Here is a 27,343-nt window from a genome sequence, read left to right as displayed (position 1 = left end):
TTAATTTACATGTCTTAAAATAGATCTCAACTCAAGACATGCTATTGCCTTCATTCTAAATGAGAACAAAATTTGCATCCAGTTTTTGGATACACTCAAAATTGATGTCAATATTAAAAAGGTATATTTCAGTATTTAGCGTCGAGGAGTATCGTAAAAACCAGCTACTGCCGTTCGTTGTAGCGTGAGGCTAGAATGGAATGGTGATGAAATAATAAAAATGGCCTTCGATGCATTACTGTAGCCAAATCCTACGTCGCCGTGATTGATGGTTTGTTTAGCGCAGGGCTACTCCTACTCCGACGGTTTCGAGTGTTAGCGTCAGCAATGGGAGATCACATCTGCGCCCCACTGCATATATCCCAATTCCCAACCGTCAATCAATGTCGCTTTAAACGCCAAAAATCTATTATCAATGTACTTTGTGGCGGCAAAAAAGCATTCAACAATCTATGGTGGCTCTATGCAACAACTACTGCAATTGCATATTGCATACTTTTTAAAAGGCAGAAAAAGTGAAAACTACTTCTTGATTGGAGTTTCTTTCGGTCTAAGTAATGGCACCAAAGAAGTCGAAGCCAAAATCCGGCAACACTCAGGCTGACGTTCCGTTTCCATTGTTAGATTTCAAGGCGTCGGATGACGCCTGGTACGGTGTTCGACTCGTACTCTATAACAACACCCTCGTCGTCAAGTATCTCGATTTTCCCGAGGAGTTTGACGACTGGTTCAACGCGTGGGACTTCAAGAGTCTCGAAGAAGTTGAAAGCTTCAAGGGTAGGTTTCGACCAACTTCGCTTCAGTTGCAGGATCATGAATGCACTAAAGTGATCGAAGAGATGTGTGTTTGCGCTTCACATCCTTATGGTGACAATGAGATGCGCTTCTACGATGCCGTTATCGAGGAAAAGGTGTGAAGACTACTCTCCCTCCCAGCTCCCAAGGAAACACGAAATTGATGTTTCTCTTACATGGATTGGATATCTTGGATTTCACTTTTGATTGCATTTTCTTATTGAATTCCTCCTGCTAGAATGAATCTTTACCTTTTCTTTGCTTAAGTTTTAGAGTTTTTTGTAGTTTTTATAACATTCATGTCTTCATGATCATGAGGGCTCTGGTTCTACTTATTTGGTCTGAGTGTAAATGCATTTGTGCTTGTTTTATTATTTTTTCTTTAGACATATTGCATCTCTTTTCATGTTTTATAAGGCGGCATGCATTATCATCAATAGTCCTAATGCTCCTCATAATCCGTACTATGTCTTGGCGACTCCAATTCTGTGAGAAACGATTCATTAATCTTACCTCTACTTCGCCAGGAAAGTATGAAACACAATCCATATTCCATATGTTATTTCATTGTCAATGGTGGTGTGATGATCAAAATGACAAACATTAAATTGTCTCTCCGTTTTTTTTTTCTTTTTACTACAGAGGGAGAACGTCTATGAATCCAGACATGTCTTGGATCCGGACATTTCTTTTAGTTACAGAGAAATAAGGCAAATGCTAATGGCCACGAAAAAACAGAGATTACAAATTAAGTACTTCGCTTAAACCCGGCCGTTCATCTAAGCCATCTTTGAACTCATTAGGGGCATAATAAGTCCAAAAGCTCTCCTGTATGTAGTAAGATCACTACCAATGGGCAATGGCTGACCCTACATATGAACTTCATTAACCAAGACTTGTATCCAACTATTTATTTATTTAGCTATATATCTATTTATTTATAATTTCATAACTTTTTAGGGAATGAGACATTCTATGTAATAGGGTGTTAACTTTTTGTTACAAGTAGTTAGAGAATAGGAGTTTAGACGCTAGTTGGAGACTTTACATTTACTCTTTTTCTGTCTTTTTCTTTTGTTTGTTGTTTGGTAGGGGGTGAATGGTTGGTTTACATGCTGTCTTACATAAAGTAAAGTATGTATTACGAGCTCTCTCTCTCTCTCTCTCTCCCTCCCTCCCCAAAGAATTGAAAGTTTTGTGTGGAAAAATAGTTTTTTTTTTCACTTATTTTTTCCATTGTAAATAGGTATGCGTAACAGTTTTATGTGCGCATGTGATGCTAACTGTGAGATATTCCATGTTTCTCAATCCATGCTTATTTAGCTAATGCAGTCCAACTCGATACATTTCAGTTTTTGACTCTCCCATCAATACCCCTTTAACTTTGATTTTAAATCTTGGAAATCAAACTTAGTGGAAATGCCTAAAGCTGCACTTGAGTACATAATTGGTTCTTGAGTACTTATAAGTTTAGTACTTAGACCAGATGCTTCTCCTTGGCTCATAAGATGAAAAGTGTGATTTCTATTATTCAAAAGAACTGTAGCGGATTATGAACAAAACAAACCATATTGCAAGCCATGTAAGTTACAATGCTGAGCCTATATTACCTGAGTACAGGTGCAATAATTTTCTATATGAAAGTCATGTTTTGGTCCTTTTCTACTTGAAAGTCAGATCCAGTGATGCAATAATTTATTACCTAAAACTGAATTTCCCAGTACAGATTCTTTTACATTTCATATGCTTACATGTAATACTTTCTCAAGCTATTGTCATTTTTGTTTCTTTACTTGAAGCTGTTCTAAGAGTTTGTTGTCACAGATATCCAAAGCACATAATTACTCCAAAGGGGAAGAGGAGTGCTTGTGCACATTTGTGGTTCTTTGGCTACACGGTCCAAATTCTGGGCAAAAGAAATCGATTGGTATTGAAGATATCTGTCTAATTCCAAATGGAGATACATTGCATCCAACACTGGACTCTTTTGTGAAGATTTCAAAAGAGAAACTTGAAGAGGGTGCACATAGTGAAGTTCATTTCTCAACTATTAAAAGCAAGTCAAGCAGATCTGGTGGTAAACCACCATATAATTATTCTCAGGTAAGTTGATCACAATATGTAGAAAGAAAGATATAGGCATATAGCTACTTCACTATTGTCATTTGTGAGAAAAATGCAGAATAAAATCACATATTCTGCAGTCCAGGTGGTTCTGGAATAAGGCTGCTTTGTGTTGAGTATCCTATGGTTGTAGTAATGATATTTGATGCTTGTATGCTTTGCAGGAGGCTGGGAATTCCAAGTTATCTGGTTGTGAAACACAGACATTTAAAGGTTTCTTTCTTCTCTAAATACCATTATTGAAATTCTAGTACATGTGGTAATTTCTAGCTTTTTGTTAAGGCAGGGAGGATCAGCAATTACCAGGAAAGGATCATAGAAGATATGGACTTGGGTGGAAAAAGTTCCCTTACAAATGATATTGCAAAAACTAATGGTTATTATTCCATATTGATTGAAAATTTGGAAAAGGATTTACTATCATCAACTGTTGTGGATTTCATATATAGACAAACTTCTATCTTGGCTCAAGCATTCATTTTCCCAAGCTTGTCATCAGAGTTGTACACAAGGGGGATCATTATTGTGGATAACCAAGAGAAGCTTGGAAAGATATATGATTTTCTTTGTGATCCTGCTCAAATGGTCATGTCTTCAAGAGGAAGGTGTCTATTCTATCTTTAGCATTTTTTCTATTGAATTACAAATTTAGATCATTTAGTAAGAGAAACTTCTCTTTCGTTATCCTTTTCATCATTTCTTTTTGTCTACCATTTCTAGATTTCTATCCATTCCTTGTTTTGTACTTTCATAATTCATTTCATACTTATTGTTGATTTGGGATCATCATGTGTGACAATCATCGAATTTCTTGTCAAGAAGAGATTTTAGCAGTTTTTCAACCTACTCTTGCTCACCCTTTTTTCTTTTTTAATGTAAATTCCATTCGCCTTGCTTTTGTTGCTTTAAGAAAGGCATTTCATTATAGAGTGAAACCTACTCAATCTGGGTACCTTCTTTGAGTATTAAAATTGGCTTTTTAATATGATTAGTTTGTTCAGGATCTCTTTCATGTCAAACAAAAAATTAGAAAGATTATTTGTTTATTGTTGGTTTTGATCATCATAGGAGTTTAATGTTAAAGTCTTAGAGTTGTTTGAATTTTGTTTTCATAATGTTTTAGTTATGATTTGAATGTAAGTAGTTATAATCCAAGTCTTACATTTTTCTTTATTTTGTTTATCAGTGAATGACCACTCAATAAAGAGAAACTTAAATGCTTGTATTTTATTTATTTGAGCCCCAAAATATTAGAGATCAATCTTGAAACATTCAGGCTCTTTTTTTTCTATTTGATTTAGGACTTGAAATATTAGATTTGATTTCTAATTGAGTAACCAATTATGTCTAGGACCCACCATTCCAATGTGACAACCTGAAAACATTTATGCTGGAATTTTATTTGAGTTAAGAAACTAAATGTATGATTTATTTTTTGTTTAAAGGATGTGATCTAACTAGCGTGAATAACATGATTTGAGAACTAGAGTGGGACTAGAGGTGTAAATTGGGCTGTGCTGGGCCGTGGACTAGACTAAGCCATGAGAGGTATTTTTTTTTTTAAATTGAAAAGATAATAAAAATTTAAAGTAAATTAACAAAATAGACAAAATTTAAAAAAAGTTTTAAAATTTTATTTTATATGAACTTTGATGTATACAATTGTTTACATATGTAATAATAAAATGCAATGCATAATAAAATTGGAAATAAAATTATATATATATGGGTCATGCTACAGGCCACGTGCGGCACGACACAACTCATCGTGCCGGGCCATGGGCTGCACGGCCCGATTTACACCTCTAAGTGGGACCCACCCTACTCTACACACACACACACACACATATATATATATATATATATGTATTAATGTTTTTGAATTAAAGTTTATTTACCCCTTTTCTTAGTGAGTAGCAAGCTGCGTGTTTGAAAGAGAGAAGCACTCTCATCTGAGGGCTTTTCTTTAATATATATATATATTATATTATATTATATTGTATTATATTATATTATATGTTAGACAGGTAGATTTATATTCTCTACTTTTTTTATATTTTAGTTACGAGCCTAATTTAGGTTGAACTGATGTTCACATTACTTCACTACTTCCCTAAATTCAAATGCCTCCTGTAGCGTCCTACTATGTCCCATCTCCTAATATCTAACTCTATTTGTCTACACATAAAAAGAAAGGCCAGTACCCAATGTTGGTCCCAGCTATCTGGGGTTTTGGGAGGGGTGGACTGGATCTGGTCCTAGCGTTTGGCATTTTATCACACAAACTAGCTGCTATCAGACTTGAACCCACGTTCTCACACTTGACATGCTAAGATTTTACCATTACACCAAGTAATGGTCACTTCTATTTGTGTGCACATATAGACCAATATTTGATTGGAAAATCGTTGTTTAGTAAATGAAGAATTCATTTGAAGACTCTGTACTTTCTTCTTTGTTGTGTTGCCTAGCATGATAAGTGGTAACTTGAAGTGATGTGTTGTCATCAAACATTTACTGTAAATGGGTGCAATGCTGTATTCTGTTTCAACTCTGATGTACACAGTAGATCAGTTAACTGATGTAAGATGGGGAAGGAGAGACTTTTATGGATTTGCACAATGAAGGGCTAGAAGTTTAGATCTGTAACATGCAAGGACTAAACTTTTTAATCAACAAGCAGGGACATTACAACAATTTTCTTGAAGCAATGGAGCTAAGACTCAGCTCCCACTCCCAAAGAAGCAGAAACCACACTTTACATTCCACACACTTTTAGAGTTAAAGAATACAAATACATTCTGTTGGGAGAACCCCTTTAAGACTGAGATCCAGGATCCCAGCTTGCCTGATGAAAAACCTAATAAGCTCATAAACCTGCCTACACTTGTTAGTAAACACTATTTTTTTTCAGCTCAATTGATCTTATTACAACTGCACTAGTATTCTTCCATATATTCTTGCCTCTAGGACTTATTCCAGAAACTGAACAAGCTAACAACAACTCCCGGACAGTCACCCACAAAACACCAGCTGACTTGAGGAAGCGGGACCAGATGGAAGCTGCTATAGGACAGTGGATAAAGACTTCCTTCAACATTTATGAATTTTAAATAGGAAAATGATAAACAATGAAGTAATAAGAAACAAAGTAACTAGTGGAGAAAAGTATATAATTGAATGAAGATACAATTTTGCTGCTTTTGGAGGATACAAGGGTGTTTACGTAATATATCTAAGGGTATAGTGTAATTTGGGATTACAAGGAGCTCACATGCAATTTTAAGTTGTTATCAGAGGTTTATATAAGCAATTATATGTATTAGAATTTACATTGGAGTTTTGAAGAGTGTGAGCAAGGTCCAGCTATGTCTGAAAGTTGTCTCATCTCCATTTCCTGGTAGTGGATTGATATTCCCTTCTCTCCATGGACATAGGCTTTTGAGACAAACAATTTCATGTCCTTCATGCCATGCTCATTAAGGCCTTTATAGCCTAGCTAAATTTTCATCCTCTGAATTTTAGCATGTATCCAATTTTAGGTTGATCATGCAATTTCAAAGAAACGCTATTGGAATAAAGAAAAACCATAGGATGTATCTTATGTGGTTTTATGGGTGCCAAGTTGTGTATATTTATGTCTTAAAATGTCAGTCACCCAAATATAAGAAACATGTCAGAAATATTGTATGGAAATATTGTAAAAATTACAAAAAGCAAAAGAAAAAGTTCTATGAAACCTCCACCTGAATACTTCGTGAAACTTAATTGTGATGGGAGTAGCCAAGGCAACCCAGGCCCCTTGGGCATAGGAGGGGTGTTGAGAAACAAGGAAGGAAACATTATGGCTTTATTCTCCGGTCCTGTGGGAATGGGGGACTCTATTAGGGCAGAAGTGCTTGCTGTTATGAAAGGGGTACAGATTGCAAGCGAACTGGGCTTGATAAATTTGGAGATTGAAGGGGATTCAAAATTGGTGACCGGTTGGCCGAAAGATCCAGAGTCGATAATTTGGTGTTATAGGGATGAGATGAAGATGTTTAAATGGCTAACTAGGAACATGAACCTGAAAATACTTTGGGGAAGGGAGGACAGGAGAATGTGAGCCTTGGAGAAGTCAGGCAAGTTTGCTGTCGAATCATTTTATAGCAGTTTAGCAAGGGGTGGAATCTTTTCCAAAATCTCGAAAATCCACCAGACCCAATACATCAGCCCCACTAAAAGATTATTTGGAGGAAAAGATTTGCGGTTTTCTGGTTGAGGAGTCTAAGGAGGGAGAAGTTTTGATGTTCGAAGAGGGAGGGCCACGGTTTTCATGTACGAGGCTGTTGCAGGTTGGGTTAAAGGATTTGTCGAGGGGGCAACGTTTGAGAAAAAAAGTCAATAACAAAGGATGTTTTTATGAGGATAGATGAAAAGATGGAATATGGCAGGAGACAAACTATCTGTTTGCCAGTAGGAAGAAATAGACAGGGATGATTTGCAGTTGCTGAGGTGATGTAGGAAAACGAGGAAAGGTGCTGGATGAAAGAGGAAAAGTTAGAAGGTTTGGGGGTAGAGAAGAAGTTTCAGGAGTCAGAGGAACGTAAGGGGATTCGGGAGGTGACGATTGAAGGAGCAGATGGCGTCCCAAAGTTGGCCATGGGAGGAGTTAAGGATGATTGGAGAAAAATGATGATGGTGACAGCAAAGAAGGTTAGAGATTGGAAGAGCATTATTAAAAATGTATGATTAGAATTCCAAATGTGGATTCGACTGTTTCAATGACAGTAAAGCAGTTCTGAATATTGGAAATTCGAAGGCAAAGCTCATGACTGTTGAAACTTCAGAAGGTTTGGTGACAGTGACGAACTGGACACCTTCTTGCAATGAAATTTCAATACCTGGAGGGAGTGTTATCTTGAAGATTTTTGGTTTGCCTTTTAATTTGTTGATGGATCAAGTCTTCGATAAGCTAGTAGGTGCATGTGGTGGAGTAATGGAAGATGTTTGCACTTCTGACCTTCACGCAGTGAAGATTACAGTTGCAGGCACTAAACCTAAGAGGATTCCCTGCACCATCGACTTATTCACCGAAGGGAGATGGTGGAAACTCTGGGTGGCATCAGAAGTTGAAGCGTCCCTGTAGTATGGAAGGCGAGAGGTTGAAGATGAGGCAGGTAGGGTTTGGTGGAGTACATGTGGCACAAATAGACTGGAAGCTTTGAGGGGGAAGGGAGAGAACGAAGAGATGCTATGCACTTCAAGCTCGAGACTTACTCTGGTGCTTTTTCAAAAAAGGCCTACTGTAATGCTGATTTTGAGAAGAGGGAGAATGAAAAGGGAGAAGAGGAAAGACAAACAGGTATTTCGATAGAAAGATAAACAACGACAGCGGGCTGGGCTGGGTTTTAGTGGATTAACACGTAATCTTATGGGGAGTGCGGACTTAAAAAAGTGTGATGAGCTGGGCTGGAAACAGGTGGACTTAAAGCAGAAATTTAATAGTGAGACCAGAAGGGGTAAACTTAGCTTGGAGTTGAAGAGTGGGCCCAGATACGGTGGAGGTTTGGCCCAAGAGTACGTTGGAGGGTGAGCAGTTTAAAGAGGTGATAGAAAAAGTGATGACAGAAGAGGTTGATTGTGATGCCGAAGGATTTGTTTGGAGAACAGCAGTGTTCTTCCCTAAAAATAAGGTTGCAATGTTGGTATAGGAGGATGATGGGGATGGAAAAAGAAGAGTGGAAGAGAAGGGGGAGATTCAGGTGGATTCAGGTGGACTGTGAAGACAATCATATGCATCAAGAGGAAGGGGAGATGACAAAGACATATTGGACGTAACTGATGTTGAGGGAGGAGTTCAGGAAAGAGTTGAAAAGGATGACTGGGGAGAGAAAAAGACATTGAAAAAGAGAATGGCAAAAAGACGATTGAGGTTTTACTGAAGAGGGATGAAAATAGAGTAGAAGATGATGGGGAAATCAATCAAGGAGATGAAATGATTGGGTCTATACGAGTAAAGGAAATGAGAGCTGTGGAAGAATTAGTGGGGAAGGGAGCAGGAGAAGTGGAAAATGACTTAATTGAGAAGAAAAGGGGGAGCAAGAATTAGGGATTGAAGAAAAGGGAAGGGAGGAGGATGGAGATAAGATTGGAGATGTGGTTAGAATATACAAAAGAAAGAAGTATAGAACTTTCTCTTTAGAAGGAAGTAGAGAAGTAAATTTAGGTTAGGCTGATGAAGAGGAATTTTTGGTGGATGAGGTTCATGAGGTAGAGAATTGTGATTTAGAGAAAGTGATAGACAAGGAAGTGGAAGTCAGCAAAATACTGGGCTTTTTTTCTTAGGAGGGTAGGAATTTGCCAAGGAAGCATTCAGATTGGTATAGGCGAAAAACAGGGTAAAAGAGAGTAGTGTCGTTCCAGTGCGTGATGGCAATTCCGACAATTCTGAAAAAGAAGTGATTGTTGGAGATGGCGGGATGGAAAGAGATGGTGGGGATGCTTTCAAGAAGCATGAAGATTTATCTGAGAGGATGTTGGTTTCGGATAGGGGTCAAAAGCCAGATGGAAGTCTGGAAGAGGCTGTTAAAAACTTAATATAGTTAGAAGATTCAGAGCTCAAAAGAACAGAAAAAGTCAGCAGCAAGTTCCAGTTTCAAAAGTCTTTGCACGAATAAAAGGAGGCTTATATTGTATTGGGCCTATCAAACTCGTCAGAAAACACAGAAGATAAGAGAAAAGACGACTAGAAGATTGTTCTCAAAAAGCTGGTAAGTAGAGTTTTTGAGTGGGAGGGCAGTGGGGATGGGTTTCTGGAGGGTGTCGATATTGGTTTGTAGAGTCTGGGTTTTGGCTTCTTTGTTTGGGGTGGTTTTCTTTTTGGGGGATTGGGATTTATTTGCTTTGTTTCTTTAGATTTTGCTTCCTCTCGGGTGATTGCTTATCACTTTTCTTGTAATTGTGTTTTTGATTTAATAAAATTCATTTTATTTTATCTTAATAAAAACTTTGGGTTAGGAGAACGACTAATGCTATAGCAGATGGGTTGGGAGAACGACTAAACAAGGGGTAAACAGGGACATCTTGTATTGGGCTCAGTTGTGATTTTTGTATGCTGATGTATGAGTGAGAGGTAGCATCTCATGCCTCTTTGTGGGATGCTTGTATTGTTTACTCTTTTGGATCTTTAATATACAATCAATTTAATTATCAAAAAAATATTATAAAAATTATAGACTTGGTGGAAACATTATAAAATATGCAAAATAGAGAATGATATTTTATGAAATGATAAAAGAAGCATATGTATACCTTTTTAAATTACTATCTTGTTCCAATTAAACAAAGTTAAGAAACTAAGGTTATAGACAAAATAATATGTTTTGAAGTTGCTTTGTAAACCTTAAGATTTAGAGCTTCATGATACAATGAGTTAAGCAAAATTTAAACTCATAGGAAATGTAAATGGTTATAATAGATCAACCAAATCTATCCATATAATTAAAGCGTTGGGAGGGTGTACGACAACATTGTGAGGTTGACACTTATTTGTTTTTGTTTTCTAAATTATTGATGTGTCTCTCTCTCCCTTCTTTTCTTTATTCTCTTTTTTTCTCCCACTTCTTTTTGTCTTAAAAATTACAAGAATGCCACATATAAGACAAACCTCGCTATATAATTGCCTCTATAATATTCAAAAATTATAGCAATGCCACATATAAGACAAATCTCCTTATATAATTGACTAATGGCATTCGAAAATTACAGTAGTGCCACATACAATTATTTACGGTTATGACATCTTATAAATAAAATGCCATTCCTCTTCATTGTCAACTCTCTCTCTCTCTCTCCTATTCTCTATCTCAACTTTTATTTGTTTTATTATTATCTAAACATTTATTTATTTAATAAAATTAAATAAATTATTCATTTTAATAAAAATAATCGGTAGAATAAAAGAGATGTGACATTAAGAGATAGATTTCAATAAACATTTATTTATTTATTTTACTAAATTATTTATTTATTTAGAAATAATTTACTAACAAATTAGTCTCTCCTCTTGAGCCCAATATTTAATGTTGTCAACGGGTCGGGTTTGGTTCGAGATAGCCTATACTAATTAATGTTTGGTTCCGGTTCCGTTTTACCCTAAACCCGGTCCCTGGCCAAAACCCATTGAATTAGTCAATGACCCGTTGGCCTGGGCGGTCGTACTGTCGACCCGTTCAATGGTTTTTGTTCGTCTTTTTAATTTTTTTTTTGTCAAAATTCGTTCAAACCGGACGGTGGAACCGACGGCCCAGAAACCAGTGGCCAGAACGGTTCCGTTTCCAAGTCGTTTTTTAAAAACCATGGTATCTCTCCAAATAGGCATAAAAAATTGTATCTCCAAATGGCATTTTTAAATTCATAGGAGCTTCCCCGCTAGTAATCTATTACAGAAACAAAAATTAAGATTTAACTTCATGTTTGGAATGAATATTGAGCTAGTTCAAAGTGGTAATCATGTAAGTTAGACATGCAATAACACTGTTACTCCACATATTGTCACCAACTTATGTTATAATACTATCTCTTGTCTTGTATCCACATAGTGTTGGTAGTGTTCACTGGGGAATATGTTGATTCCAGTAAAGTTTCATGTCGTTACAAGTTGAAATGGAAATTTGTCGTGGAAACTTTCTTGTACTCCACATGATGTTGGTAGTGTTCATCATGGAATATGTTGAATCCGGTAAAATTTTGTGTTGCAACACATGGAAATGGAAATATGTCATGGAAATATTAGGGAAATTAGGGACATTTAAACCATGTGTACATTCATTGGTTGAAGGTCTGAAAATAGGATTGCAAGATGCTTCTCAAATCAATCCTTCTAGGGTTCAACCTAAGTGGATAAAGACTCAATATAACTGAACTTTGTAGAATTCAAAGAGAAGTCAAAAGAGAGAGGAAAGACATTAATAGAAAATAAAGGAAATAACTTACTGATACGACCATTGCAGCACCACTTATTTGCTCTAGGCATTGGTCTAGAAATTAAGGGATAACATCACTACCTTACATCAATGATTGATATTGGAAAACTTTGCTTTTTCTATAAGGATTTATAAAGCTTTTACAATTGAATTGCAAAACTGAAAATATATTTGTCAAAATCCTAAAATTTACAATAAGATTCATGTTTAGAATTGTGAATTTCAGGGGTTCTAATTCAAATATTACAATTGAGTCAGAGAATATGGTTCTTGTTTTAATCTCCCCCCTTCTGGCTCTTTGGCATCCTACTTGCTATTTATCCTTGCCCAAATTTCCCAGTTTTGGATAACTTGATTAAAATGAGTTACATGGTCTACATTCAGTTTCTAGCTTTTCATAAGCTTCTCTTGTTGTTCATATAGCTGCCCTTGAAACAAGGTTCAAAGTATTGGTACACTCAATACAAACCCTCAACTGTATGGATGGTGAGGAAGAGAAAAACAATCCCTTGAGAGGTTGTGTCTCGAACATAACGGATGATGTGGCGAATAACAATCATATGAGGTTGCCACGGGGTAGAGACAAATTGACCGACGACCTCCAAACCCAAGAAGTAAGAGGACCTAGGTCCTTCATGTAAAATGAGTTATGAAGTAAGGACTTCAGCTCACAAATCCCATCATGATCATCCCTAGTTAGAAGTATGTCATCAACATACAATAAGAGGATAGTGATACATTGGGGTCTTCTCTTAACAAAGAGAAAGTAGTTAGAGGAATTCTAATTATACCCGGCTGCAACAACAACATTCCAGAAGCGCTCAAAACAAGCCCTAGGTGCTTGCTTCAGACCATATAGAAACTTCTTTAGGCGATAGACACATGAAGGATCACTGCAATATCCAGGCAGAGGTTTCATGTAGACAGTCTCCTTCAGTTCACCATGAAGAAAAACATTCTTTCACATCTAGTTGGTAAACAATCCAGGAATGAACAACAGATATGGCCATAAGAGTCCGAACTATGGTGATCTTAGCAACCGGGGCAAATATTTCTTCATAATCAATCCCATATTCCTAACTGTATCCTTAGGAAACTAACCGGACCTTATATCGATCAAGGGAACCATCTGACTTCATTTTGATCGTATAGACCCAACGACTTTTAACAATAGAAGCATTTGGAGGAGCTGGCACAAGATCCCAAGTATCATTCTCATGAAGGGCTTGAATTTCAGCATCCATAGCTTCTTTCCACTGAGAACTCTAATGGCTTGCTGATAACATCTAGGGATATCTGTGGAAGAAAGTACAACAGAAAAGGAACTATGGTTTGAAGGAAAACAATAACGGTCAGGGGGTCGAGAAATACGAGAAGAATGACAAAGTGGAATAACCGAACTACTATTTGAAATAGGAGGATCTTGGGTCAAAGTATCACTTATAGGGGCTACCGGGGAGGGGTGCTTTGGACCGGGACACATAGCCACTTGCGGGTGAAGATGAGAAAATCTCTCTGTGTGGAGGAAGTAGTAGTCTTGTCTGAATCAAAGTCCTACAAAACAGAGATGGAAGGAGCAAACAATTTAGCAATCCCAACAAGGAAAGAGATATGTTTAAGAAACACAACACTCCGAGAAATTTGAATATGATGAATAGCAGGATCATAACACAAAAATCCTTTGTGGTCAAGACTATATCCTACAAAGGCACACATAGCAGACTAAGCAGTTAGTTTAGATCGTTCACAAATAAGAAGATGTACAAAACAAAGACAACCAAAAACATGAAGACTAGAGAAATCTGGGGGATGACTAAAAAGTTTTTGAAAGGGAGAAGTATTGCCTAGAATAGAGGAGGGAAGAAAATTGATCAAATACACGACTGTACTAGTTGCTTCTACCCAAAACGAAGTTGGAGCATGAGATTCTTGTAGCAATGTCCGCACAACATTGAGAATATGTCCGTTCTTCCGTTTTCTGATTGTGGAGTGTTTGGGTAGCTGTGCTGAGACTGAATTCCATAACTCTTCAAGTAGGCCTGAAAGTCTCCATCTGTATATTCTCCCCTTGAATCTGAGCAGAGGATAGTCACATTGCACTTGAATCAACTTTGCACCATAGTATGAAATAATTTATATGTGCCAAAGACTTCTGATTTGTGCCGTAGAAAATAAATCCAAGTATATCTAGTTCAATCATCTATAAACAATATAAAATGTCTGTATCCCAATTGTGAAGTAATAGAAGCAGACCAAACATCACTATGTATTATCTCAAAAGGTTTAGTGGCATGTTTAGATGTACAAAGGAATGGTAAAACATGACTTTTACTCAAATAGCATGTAGTGCGAGAAACATCAAAAGTATGAACGGGAGGAATTTTATTCTTAATCAAACCAGAGTCAAAGAAAAACTTTAATTTTTGGGAATATGGATGACCAAACCGTTTATGCCATAAATCCCAAATATTATTTCTATAACTTAACAGAGAATCAGACAAAGAAGAACCAAGTAAAGCTAATGATGCTCTTAATTGAGATTTCTTGAACTCCAGTGCAAACAGACGGCCTAGCCTATGCCCCTTCCCTTTCAACTTCCTAGTGTAGTGGTCCTGTATCATGCAACCATCATGAGAAACGGTGAAAACATTTTCTTCATCAACAAGTTGGCCAACAAAAGTCAGATTTGTGTAAGGTTGGGTACTAAGAGGGTTTTGGAGAGAGGGAAGGATCTAGTTGGTGACAGTTTAAGGGACAAATCATTGCTACCAATGATGTCTAACTGTTCACCATTAGCAGTAATAATATGTTTATGGTGAGTTTTAGTGGAAGGATTTGGGTGATTGAGGTAGGCTCTTGTCATATGATTGATGACACCTGAATCTATAATCCAAGCATGTGAAGGAGAAGAACAATATGCAGAGAACTTACCAGACAAGAAAATAGTAGAGAAAGCAAAGGAAATAGCAGAAGATACCAATTGCCGAACCTTTTCTTCATCCATTACACCTGTTGAATCACCTTTCCTTGAAGAATCACCCTTGGTGGATACAATGTTAGTTGCTTGTCCTTCTGTTACCTAATAGGCCTGGGGCTGAGTCTTTTTCTGAGAACCCTTTGTTGGTCGGACTAGACAATCTGGAATGATGTGACCATGTTGCTTGCAATAGGTGCACACATTCTTCTTCTTACAGTGAGATGCAATGTGTCCAAAACCCTTGCACTCATAGCACTAAGTTTTGGAGAAATCCTTGGAGGTTGGCTTCTTACCTCCATGAGCAACAAAGGCTATTTCAGCCCTAACTTTAGTCATCTTCCCATCAAACCTAGCTGCAGTGAGAAGTCTAGTTTCTTCCCTCAGAAGTTCCCCTAAAACAGAATCCATATCTGGAAGTGTTCCCCTACTCAGTATATTGGACCTGATTATCTCATATTCAGGTTTAAGTCTCATCAAGAACTAAGTCACCTTTTTCTTCTCAAAGTGCTTTTGGAGATATTTCACACACTCTGCTAGATCCAAGGGTTCAATGTGAACAATCTCATATTCAGCCCATAAATCAAGAAAACCTGAATAATATTTCTGTATCCTCCTATCTCTTTGGCTGTAAGAAAATATTTATGTTCAAGAAAACCTGAACAATCTCATATTTAGATACGTTGGACTATTGATAAACTTTTTCCAGATACAGGTACATCTCATATGTTTTCATTCTCCTCATAGGTACAGATATATGATAATCAATAGAACTCAGAATCCAAGAAATAAGCTTACTGTTATCCAACTTCCATTGTTGTAAAGCCTTGGCCTTGGACTCAATTGGTTTAGTGACCATTCCTTTCAGATATGCTTCTAAACCTTTCCCTTCAACATAAAAGTCAAAATGGAACTTCCACATCCCATAGTTTTGTCCATTCATCTTCACAGGAATGATATCCCCTCAGTTTGAAGGCATTACAGCAATAAAATAACACAAAATAGGGTTCGACTGAAGTTTAAAGGAACTAGATTGAAGTAAAAAACTGATCAAAACGAGTGATGTAAGCTATAATCTAATCCAAGAGAGTCAAAAACTGAGAAAGAAGCCCCTTACTTTCACTAGAGATTGTGCAAGATCCAATAGAAGAAGAAAACTGAACACAGTCCAGAAAAGGAAAGTCTGGGCGCAACTGCCTAGAAGAGAAGTGTAGATCTCTCTCAAAACTTTACGGAACTCTGTGAAACTTTTAGAGAATGTTGAGAAGGGCTAGGCGACGACTCCTTTTTTAAATCTTGCTGCAAACGGATGTCAAACGAGAGAGATCCAATGAAATCTCTCTTTCTTGCAGAAAAATGGTTCTTGGAAAGATCAAAACAGTCCATGACCAATCGGCTAAATTGCAAGCTCTCAATGGATCAAGAAAACAAGGTGGATCAAAGAGAAAGAAGATCAAAGGGCAACCTACTCTGATACCATGTGAACCGAATTGAGAGCAAAGAGAAAATAGAATTAAGGGTGTCAAGAATATTCGACCCCCACCCCAAAGAGTCTCTTTTATATTAATGAGATAAAAGAGTTGTACAGTTACAAGAATTCCCTTACAAGGCTGAAAGATAAAAAGAACAAATAAAATAATAAGAGTACGATACTGTACAACAAGGACTATTCCAATAATGTATATCAAGGTATATCTTCATAGGGGTGGGGGTCGACTATTCAAGACACCCCTAAATCTGCTCTTCTTTGATCTCAGTTCCGTTCACTTGGTATCAGAGCGGGTCATCTGTATCGGCTTCGGAGTTCTGGTTTCTGTACAAGATTGAAGAGTGCTTTTCAAGGCTTCCATTGGTACTGTTCAGATTCTGATTTGGATCTTCTTGGACGCTGTTTTGATCAGCACAAAAACCCTCATTTTTTTGAAAAAGACACTTGATAGGTTGGTTCCCACTTTTCTCTCTTTCGGCTAATCCAATCAGCCTTTAACTCTAGATCTAGTGTTGCTCTAGACCCCTCTTCTTCCATTCTCTTGGATCTCCTTTTCATCCTCTTTCTGAAGGGTTTTTTGGTCCCTTCTTTGGTTTGACAGTCCTGAAACTTACCTTTTTTGGACTGTCAACCCCTTTTTTTGGACTGTTGTTTGGACTATTGCCGAACCTGTTTTTGGCTTTTTGTGTGTGTGATTTATTGTTTTCTGTTGTAATGGCTTTAGACAGTGAATATTATTCCTATGAAATTGAATGGACAGAACTATGGAATGTGAAAGTTTTACTTTGATTTTTATGTTGAAGGAAAAGGTTTGGAAGGACACCTAAATGGGACTATCACTAGACCAATTGAGACCGAGGCCAAAGCCTTGCAATAGTGGAAACTAGATAGCAACAAGATTGTTTCCCGGATTCTTAGCTCAATTGATTCTCATATTGTTGTACCTATGAGGAGAATGAAAACAGCCTATGAAATGTATTTATATTTGAAGAAAGTTTATCAATAGTCTAATATGTCTAGACATTATCAAATAGAATCAGAGATATTTGGTTACTGTTAAGGAGATAGAAGGATACAAGAATACTATGCAGGCTTTTTGATTTATGGACCGAATATGAACTTGTCCATATTGGCCCCTTGGACATAGCAAAATGTGTGAGATATCTCCAGAAACACTTTGAGAAGAGGAAAGTGAATCAGTTTATGATGAGGCTTAGACCTGAATATGAGATAATCGGGTCCAATATTCTTAGTAGAGGAACACTTCTAGATTTGGATTATGTTTTGTGGGAGTTACTGAGAGAAGCGGCTAGGCTTCTCACTACAGTTGGATTTGCTGGAAATATGACTGAAATTGGGGCTGAAACAACCTTTGTAGCTCATGGAGGTAAGAAGTCAATCTCCAAGGACTTCTCCAAAACCAGTGTTATGAGTGTAAGGGTTTTGGACATATTGCCTCTCAATGTAAGAAGAAGAATGTATGCACCTATTGCAAGCAACATGGTCACATCATTCCAAATTGTCCAGTCTGACCAACTAAGGGTTCTTAGAAAAAGACAACCTCGGGCTTATTAGGTAACAGATGGACAGACAATTGACATTGTGTCCACTAAGGGCGATTCTTTCGTGAAAAGTGATTCTATTGGACCTATGGATGAGGAAAAGATTTGGCAATTGGTATCCTCTGCCATTTCCTATGCTTTTTTGCTATTGACTTGTCTGGCAAGTTCTCTGGATATTATTCTTCTCCTTCACATGCTTGGATTATAAATTTAGGTACCACCAATCATATGACAAGAGCCTATCTCAATCAACCAAATCAATTTATTGAAACTCACCATAAACACATTGTTATTGCCAATGGTGAAAAGTTGGACATTATTGGTAGTAATGACTTATCCCTTAAACTGTCACCAATTATGTCCTTCCCTCTTTCAAAAACCCTCTTAGTGCCCAACCTTACTACTAATCTGATTTCTGCTAGCCGACTTGTTGATGAAGGAAATGTTCTCACCTTTTCTCATGATGGTTGCTTGATACAGGACCAGTACACTAGGAAGGTGAAAGGGAAGGGGCATAGGTTGGGTCGTCTATTTGTGCTGGAGTTCAAAAAATCCCAACCGACAGCATCCTTAGCTTATCTTAGTTCCTCTATGTCTAGTTCTTTGTTGAGTCATAGAAATAATGTTTGGGATTTATAGCACAAACGATTAGGTCATCCATATTCTCAAAAATTGAAGTTTTTGTTTGATTCTAGTTTAATTAAGAATAAAATTCCTCATGTTCATACTTTTGATGTTTCTTGTACTGTCTGTTGAATGGTTTTCAAAACCGGACCGGACCGGATGGTCGGATCAGAAAAACCGGGAATCGGTTTTCAAAACCGGACCTAACTGGTTCCGTTTTTCCTCAAAACAGCTTTTTTCCCAAAACCATTGATTTTGGTCAGCAAACTGCTGAACCGACCGGTTAGCCATTCAAACCGTTCGAACGGTTTTGACCGTTCTTCAATTTTTTTATTTTTTTTTATCAGAACAGCGGACCGTTTGACCCGGTAACCGAACCCCTTACCGGTTTGGTCACCGAGTCGATTTTAAAAACCATGGTCTGTTGCTTGAGTAAAAGTCATATTTTACCTTTTCTTCACACTTCTGAGCATGCCACTACACCTTTGGAGATTATACATAATGATGTTTGGTCTGCTTCTATTACTTCACGATTGGGATACAAATACTTTGTATTGTTTATAGATGACTGTACTGGATACACTTGGATTTATTTTCTATGGCACAAATCATAGGTCTTTGTGACATTTAAATTATTCCATACTATGGTGTGAGCTCGCTTCAAGTGTAATGTGAGCATCCTCCATTCAGATTCAGGGGGAGAATATAGAGATGGAGCCTTTTTGGCCTACTTGGGAGTTATGGAATCCAATCTCAGCGCAGTTTTCCAGACACTCCTCAACAAAATGGTGTAGTTGAACGTAAGAATGGACATATCCTTTGTGTTGTGTAGACATTACTATAGGAATTTCATGCTTTGACTTTGTTTTGGGTAGAAGCAGTCAGTATAGCTGTGTATTTGATCAACTATCTTCCTTCTTTTGTTCTTGGCAACACTTCTCCCTTTTAAAAACTTTTTGGTTGTTCCCCAGACTTCTCCAACTTTCATGTTTTTGATTGTCTTTGTTTTTTACATCTTCCTGTTCATGAACATTCCAAATTAATTACTCAGTTTGTTGTGTGTGCCTTTGTGGGATATAGTCCTGACCACAAAGGATTCTTGTGTTATGACCTTGCTATTCATCGTATTCGGATTTCATTGAATGTTGTGTTTCTTGAACATATTTCCTTCTTTTCTGGAATTGCTAGATTGTTTGCTCCTTCTATCTCTATTTTGCAAGACTTTGATTCAGATAACACTCATACATCCTCTGTTGAGAAAGATTTTCTCGTCTTCACTCGTAAGCAGCCACGTCTCAAATCCTGTGCCTACTACCCCCTCTTCCACCTGGTCCAAAGCATCCTCCTCCTACACCTTCTGTAAGTGACATTTTGCCCCGAGATCCTCTTGTTTCACATGGTAGTTCTCATATTCCACTTCGTCGCTCTACTCGTATTTCTTGGCCTCCTGACCATTATAGTTTTCTTTCAAGCCATAGCTCTTTTTCTATTGTACTTTTTTCATCAGATATTCCTCGTTCTTATTAGCAAGCCATTAGGAGTCATCATTGGAAAGAAGCCATGGATGTCGAGATTCAAGCCCTCCATGAGAATGATACTTGAGATCTTGTGGCTGCTTCTCCAGATGCTCCATTATTGGGAGTCGTTGGGTCTACACGATCAAACTAAAATCAGATGGTTCCCTTGATTGATATAAGGCCCGGTTAGTTGCCCAAGGATACAATCAAGAATATGGGATTAATTATGAAGAAACATTTGCCCCAATTGCTAAGATCACCACAGTTCGCGTTCTTCTAGCCTTGTTTGCTGTCCATTCCTAGGCTATTTACCAATTGGACGTGAAGAATGCTTTTCTTCATGGTCAACTGAAGGAGACAGTCTACATGAAGCCTCTTAGATATTGTAGTGATTCTTCACGTGTCTGTCGCCTAAAGAAATCCCTGTATGGTCCGAAGCAAGCACCTTGGGTTTGGTTTGAGCGTTTTCTAGATGTTGTTATTACGACTGGGTATAGCCAAAGTTCCTCTGATTATTCTCTCTTTGTTAGGACAAGGCCCTTGGATATTATTATTCTACTGTTGTATGTTGATGACATGCTTTTAACTGGGGATGATCATGACGACATTTGTGAGTTGAAATCCTTACTTCATTACTCCTTTCACATGAAGGACTTGGGCCCTCTTACTTATTTCTTGGGTTTGGAAGTCTATCATAGCAGTTGGGGGTATTTCATTTGTCAGTAGAAATATGCCTCTGATCTTGCCAAATGTAGACGTTCAAGACTGCTATCAGCCTTGAACCCTAATAGATTTCAGGTTCGAAAGAGAAGGAAAATGTAGAGAAGAGAAGAGGAAGAGAAGAGGAAGAGAAGAGAGAACTGTAGAACACAAAGGGTTGAAAGGAGGGACAGAATCTGAAAAAAATGTTCTGCCGCCGCCACTTCTATTTAGTATTTATAGGTTATGCTCATTACATGGAAAGGACAGATCTGCCCTTAGTATTTACATAACAAATAGAACAAAATAAAACTGAAATAAATAACAACTGAAATAACCGACTGACCACCAGCTAACCCTAGGATGACTAGAACACATTCTACCCTACGAACACAGTGGGACCATAGCTGTGGGGCCCACATCAGTGTTCTCTACACCAAATTAACTGGAATTATTGATGGGAACACGTTGATACCCCTCTGAAGTTGAACGTCAAATTGTCTAAATCTGAAGGCCTAGTTCTTCTTGATGCTACTTTGTATCGTCATCTTGTTGGATCTCTGATCTATCTCACTATGACTTGGCTTGATACTTCACATGTTGTTTAGGTTATCAGTTAGTTTGTTTCTACCCCTCGTCAACCTCATATGACTGCAGTTCGTCGCATCATCTGTTATGTTAGAGACACAATTTCTCAAGGACTGTTTTTCTCCTCCTCATCACCCATACAATTGAGAGTTTATGCTGATGCAGACTGGGCTGGTTGTCTTGACATTTGTTGATCCACTACTAGGTGGTCCGTCTTCATGGGTGATTCTCTCATCTCCTGGAAGTGTAAGAAACAACAAATTGTCTCTAAGTCTTCTACTGAAGCTGAGTATAGAGCCATGTCTTCTGCTTGTAGTGAGATAATTTGGTTAAAGTCTCTCTTCATGGATCTTGGTACTCAACTTCTTACTCTTACCCCTATATATGTAGACAACACAAGTGCTATCAAGATTGCATCTAGTCTTGTGTTCTATGAGAGGACTAAACATATCGAGGTGGACTATCACTTTATTAGAGATCTTTTCATTGCTGGCTCTATATCCCTTCCTCATGTAGCCTTTGACATGCAGATTGCTGACTTCTTCACCAAGGCCATGACTAAGGGCAAACTGATGCTGATGTCTATGCATCATTTTGAGGGGGAGTGTGGAGATATATCTTGATGTATATTATCAATATAGTCTCTGTTGTACAACACTTATTGTTTTATTTGTTCTTTTTTTATCTTTCAGCCCTATAAGGGCATTCTTGTAACTGTACATATCTTTTAATATAAAAGGGGCTCTTTGGGGTGGGGGTTGACTATTCAAGACACCCCTGAATCTGTTCTTCTTTGCTCTGAGTTCTGTTCACAATAAAAAGCTCCCAATCAGGGGTTTGTGTGTCTGTATGTGTTTAAAAAAGGGTTTGTACTTTTTACCACCAGTTTGGAGGCATTAATTGGTCTGATGGTGAACTCTCCTGCTGTCAAGTGTGTGAACATGGATTTGAGTCTGAGAGTGGCCACTTTGTGCAAAAAAATGCCAATGGTCCACTCCTCCCAAGGCCCCAAATAGCTAGGAACAACATTAGGTAATAGTCTTCTTTTACTTTTTATAACTAGTTAATGGGACCAAGAAAGTTTAGTTAGTCAATAACAATGGTTGGTTGCAATAGCGTGTGCTACTACAAGTGCAACAACAATTTGGTGAATGGTTTGGCCATGTACAATGAAAGCAACTTTTTCAGTGAAACCAGAAGATTTGGATGAAGATAAAAGAAAGGAGAACACAATATCTGGTTTTGATTCTATGTATATAAACAAAGTTGTTGTCCTATATATTCTCTATGGCTTCTCCCAAACTGGAAAGGGTGCACTTTTACTTTGGCAATTTTGAGGATAAATGCCAAATATTAATAGATTTTAAGTTCTTCATTGGATCTCTATAAAATAGAATCCAGTTGACATAACTGGATCTGAAAAAAGAAAAAAGAAAACATAGAAGAAAGATAAGGCATGACAGAGGATTGTAAGCTGTAGAGAATATTGCAAGATAGAAAAAAGTTCACAAAGAAATAACCCCCCTCCATTGTTCAGTGACTTTCAATCCTGCATTCATGAATCATGACTTCATTGCCCTTTGACACTCATCTTCTATATGGGGGAATGAACTGTAAGCAAGGGAAACTAATTTTATTTGCCAATTTTTTTTTCAGTCTTTTTCTTAATGTCATTATGTGTGACTATTTTTAAACAAACAATTTTTTTTCTCCCTTTGCAGGCCATGGATTGTTACTGAAGGCAGGCATGGAAATTCAAGATCAACATTTGGGGCCTCAATGCCAAAAACCGAGGTTAGTTTTCAAGCATTGTGACAAATATATGTTGCAATATTCTTTAGCTATTACAAGGTTGTAGTACAGTCATGGTGCCACATTATCCTAGATTTCCTCTATAGTGTTATGGATGGAAAAGCTCTTTGTCCACCAAAATATGTTTCTTAGCATCCACAACACTGTTGCTGATTTTTTTTTTTGAAAAGTAAAAAGAAAATTAATTAAACAGAAAAAGATAGATACAATCCGATAGGTGACAAGATGGCACCTAGTTTTACAAAACAAAACAACTCTGATCTAAAAAGCAAAGACTGAAACAAAAACTGAAACAGATTACAAAGGCTGAATTTCAATCACATTCCAGAAGTTCTCCCCCTAACTGATCTACTGACTTGATCAAAATCTGGAAGCACCCAAACCCAATCTGCTACTAGTTTTGCCACCAGAGCCACTAGCTTATACCCTGAAAAAGATGCATGCTCTGGCCATAAAATGTTTTGCTCTGTGATCAATCATCTAGCAAGTTTGATGGTACTAGCTAGCTTGTGGGTAATGTGTGTAAGCTGGTTGTGGTGAAGATTTGGGATCAAATCCCACCTTCACCTTGGTTTGGGGGGTATTCTGGTGGTTCAACTCCATAGGGTACAGTCTGAGTATACTTTTATGTTTACATTGATGATGTTTTGCTTTCTTGAACTTGTTATTTTTCTACAATGTTGGTGAGGTATGGTATTATCTTTTGATAAGTACTATTAATCCTTCATTTTATTTGTTTATTACGTATTGGGTAATTTTATGCAGAACAAATCATGGAATACTACTGGAAACATTGCCAGCAATATAAAGGTTGTACCATATGGTACCAAAGAATACAAAATAGGTATGCAGTTAAGGGATAATTTTATGGTGTTTACAAATCATCTACGTGGACTTCACAAAACTCTAGAATTGGAAGAAAGGAAGATCTTGCAATCATAACTTACAGTTTTGTTAACCAAAGGATAAAATGCTAAAGTTAGGCAAAGATTGCATCGAGGCCAATACCCCATTCAGGATGCTTGTGATAGACTTGCGGTGTACATACAAGTATGCATTGTATACACAGCAATAGTTTGAAGTTATAAGGCTATGATTTTGGTTGCAACTTTAGTGCTCTTTAAAGCACCTTTAATTTGGTTAGTCTGTGAGAACATCTTTTAAAAGCAAAAAGAAGTGAATATACTGGGCCAGTCTGAAACCAAACTAATGATATCTCTGGGTTAGGTTAGATTAGGGTTATGATAGGAAGTTCAACACCTTGGGTTCGACTAAGGTTGCCCTTAACCGAACCTAACCCAGCCTGCATTGCACCTTTAGATGCATCAACTCCAAGGTGTTTTATCAGGATTCACCCAGATATGAGTAGGAGATGGAGTTTGAGACCTTGCTCATGTTTACCATGATGCCATCCTAGCAATGCTTGCGTTTGTTCAAGGTTTCAACCTATTAACAGAAACCCTCTTTTGTTTTTGGCCAAAGGTTAGAAAATTTGGGTTTATGTCCAGATGGTGTCCACCTTGCATGATGTTTTGATTTTATTTTCACACTGGCGGGTTTGTGTTTCATTGGATTCGCAAGGGGGTGATGCAACGACAGTAGTACCAATTCAGTAGATGTGTTACTTGAGGTCACGATTGGTACTGTGGGTATTTCTACTTGTCAATTTTCTGTTTGTTTGATATTGTTTTGAATTAATAACAAATATGTTTCTACTAGAAATAAATATAAACTAGGGAATGCTACTGGGGGCAGCCACCTATGTGAAGAAACGGTTCACCGACCTGGGTCTTAGTTGATGTTTCAGTCTTTCAGATGCACGGGCTGTGAAGTCGGTGTGAGGCGCGCTCTGTCAATAGCAGATCCGAACTCAATGCCAACACACAATACTTGTTCGACACCTGGTAAGCATAAGTACCAATCAAACAAGTTTTTTTTTGGCTTGGCGTTTTGACATGAAATGCCATCGAATTCTGTAAATGTTTTGAGCCTAAAATGACAATTGTACTAAATGCAACCTTATTTGCCCCATGCTTTCAAGTACAGGGTGGTAAATAATCGGGTGGCTAGCATCTTACTCGTAAAAACGGACAAAGTAATTTAATTCAGATTAAAATCTCACCCCATTGCTTTTATTAGCAAATCAAATTTGATTTTGCTTTCCAACTCATAAAATTCCCAACGCAAAGGGCTTTCAATAGGTTACATTGATGTGTGTCCCAATTTTTTTTAGACAAAATGGGTTGTTAATTATAAATTAAATCTAAATGTGTTAAATTAAAGCCAATTTTAAATTTATGACGTAGATGGTGGGTCCCAAACAAAACAGGTAGGTATGGTTGCCCTCCATTGGATATGAGGTGATCGTTAGATAAATCCTGCTCAAATGGCCTGACCAAAATTGAGACGGTGCATGGGCGGTCTGAAGTGAACCACATAGTGGATCCAATAGTTCAATACAATTCGGATGTGGACCTGGATTCTGTCTAGGCCGTCCAGGAGTAATCCGTCTGAGATCTTGTAACCAAAACGGACTGAAATTTTGGTAACTGGACGAGAAACAAAGTCACGCATAGAGAACGAGATTGTCAAAGTTTTGTTCTGATATGTTGATACGAATGATCATGATTTGTAAGGTGATAGGTTCTACCCTAATAGGTTTAACCTCTCCCAAGATAAAATCACCATTCACACACAAATATAAATATGTGATGAGAAAACTCCCCTAACCAAATGGTAAAAGAACCTTTTATATGATACTGGAAATGCTTAAACCCCCGTGAATTTTGATGAAAAATTCACCTAAATGATTGGTAAAAAAATTTTTTAGTATCATGTCTTTCTGACATCATAGTCAAACTCATAATTTAAATTCTAATAATCGATAATATCCTTAGATACAGTATACCAACTAAATATTGGTGTGCCTACTATGTGTAACTAATGCATCCATTACCCAAAAAGTAAAACACCAAAAGAGATCTTATTCATCATCCTATGTTATTTGGATTCGGACTAGACAGGATAGTAGACCCACCAAAGCTAGGATGGACGGTTAAAATGTTTGTCTTTTTTCATGATTATTAAAAAATATTGATTTGATTATAAGGTTGCATTTGGAAATAATGCAAATATATAGTAAAATGGTCCATATAAATTGTAAAATTATGTTAATGTTGCATTGACAAATTTACTTTCTAGCCAAATATACTTTTAGCCGTAATGGATGCAAACACAAATTTTAATAAAGCATATGCTTTTTTTTATCAAAAGCCCAGTTGAATGCAAATTTTTTTTTTTTTTATCGATGCACTTTTACATCTTATTATCAATGCAAATATGCATTGAAAAATGTGTTTTCTTTCATTTGTCAATGCATAAATGTGATGTTGTCAAACAATGGCGAAAGTGAACCAGAGTGCAAATTTACTCTTGACTAGGATTTATACTCCATTTGCATCGTTTCCAAACACAGCCTAAGGTTTAAAATATTATGAACATATTGTATCAATTTTAGAAGTTAGATTCACCTCATTTGCATGTGTTGATATGTATCATGCCCTTCAATATTTATTGTTGTAAGCTTATTTGTAATTTCTTTTATCTTTTATTTTCTCCACATTTTTAATTTTATGAATCCAACATTAATTTAATTCGATTATTCAACTATTCAACTATTCGACCCATGACCCAGTCACCAAAATGTTTCTTTATTTTGTAGGACTCAATATTGTATTCACTGACAGCCAAATGTGAAAAATAAATTTGTAATGGGATGGCATTTCTAGATTCATGAAAATTTAAGGGGTCATATGATTGCATTGAGTTGATTCAACAAGGGGCATCCAAAAAAGAAAATGTGGCACGCCAACATATGTAATGAGAGAGAGAGAGAGAGAATTTTAAGTTTTCTTAGCCACCAGCACTCTGTTTTGCAGTTTTGCAACAGTAACAACCTGAACCTATGGATTCCAGCATTGCCTTCATCAATGGCATTCTGTCTGTCAACTTCATGGAACATTCTGTAAACATTTCTAAAACCCCAAGCCACCCTTATATAACTTCATGAGGCCATTTGCCCTTTTCACTTAGTTTTTTCGTTTGCTTCTAAAATCTCAACTCTTATTTGCCTCTCTCAACTTTCTTAAGTTTATATTGAAAACACCTTGGGAATTATAGGTTCTTTATTGCCT

At 37.2% G+C, this 27,343-nt stretch overlaps 1 protein-coding gene across 6 annotated transcripts; it reads left to right on the top strand.

Annotated features, from left to right (window-relative positions):
- The first annotated feature begins 148 nt into the window (after nucleotides 1-148).
- LOC104587893 (SAWADEE protein) lies at nucleotides 149-27,343 on the top strand. Of its 6 annotated transcripts, none has more exons than XR_016080415.1 (8): nucleotides 149-911; nucleotides 2,620-2,898; nucleotides 3,084-3,132; nucleotides 3,206-3,524; nucleotides 23,060-23,132; nucleotides 23,916-23,994; nucleotides 24,966-25,054; nucleotides 26,872-27,343. XR_016080415.1 is itself a non-coding variant. In XM_088894737.1 (7 exons), the coding sequence occupies exons 1-7, from the start codon at nucleotides 558-560 to the stop codon at nucleotides 24,884-24,886; spliced, it is 1,170 nt and encodes a 389-aa protein (XP_088750863.1). In that variant the 5' UTR covers nucleotides 150-557; the 3' UTR covers nucleotides 24,887-26,182. The 6 variants fall into 6 exon arrangements, 4 of the variants coding, with proteins under 4 accessions (XP_088750863.1, XP_010243963.1, XP_010243960.1 ...); XR_016080416.1 differs by having other exon boundaries at nucleotides 24,958-25,054; XM_088894737.1 differs by lacking the exon at nucleotides 26,872-27,343 and having other exon boundaries at nucleotides 150-911; nucleotides 24,870-26,182.

Source organism: Nelumbo nucifera, chromosome 1 (genome assembly GCF_055504915.1).
Source record: "Nelumbo nucifera cultivar China Antique chromosome 1, China Antique-T2T, whole genome shotgun sequence".
NCBI lineage: Eukaryota > Viridiplantae > Streptophyta > Magnoliopsida > Proteales > Nelumbonaceae > Nelumbo > Nelumbo nucifera.
Note: the sequence above shows the minus strand (reverse complement) of the source record. Positions and strands in the feature narration are given on the sequence as shown.

What these genes read in the sequence shown, in the direction of transcription:
- LOC104587893 (XM_010245658.3), top strand. Translation starts at nt 558, where the DNA reads ATGGCACCAAAGAAGTCGAAGCCAAAATCCGGCAACACTCAGGCTGAC. An exon ending in ATGCCGTTATCGAGGAAAAG is followed by an intron (nt 912 to 2,619) that starts GTGTGAAGACTA and finishes TTGTTGTCACAG; the next exon opens with ATATCCAAAGCACATAATTA. An exon ending in CCTCAATGCCAAAAACCGAG is followed by an intron (nt 23,133 to 23,915) that starts GTTAGTTTTCAA and finishes AATTTTATGCAG; the next exon opens with AACAAATCATGGAATACTAC.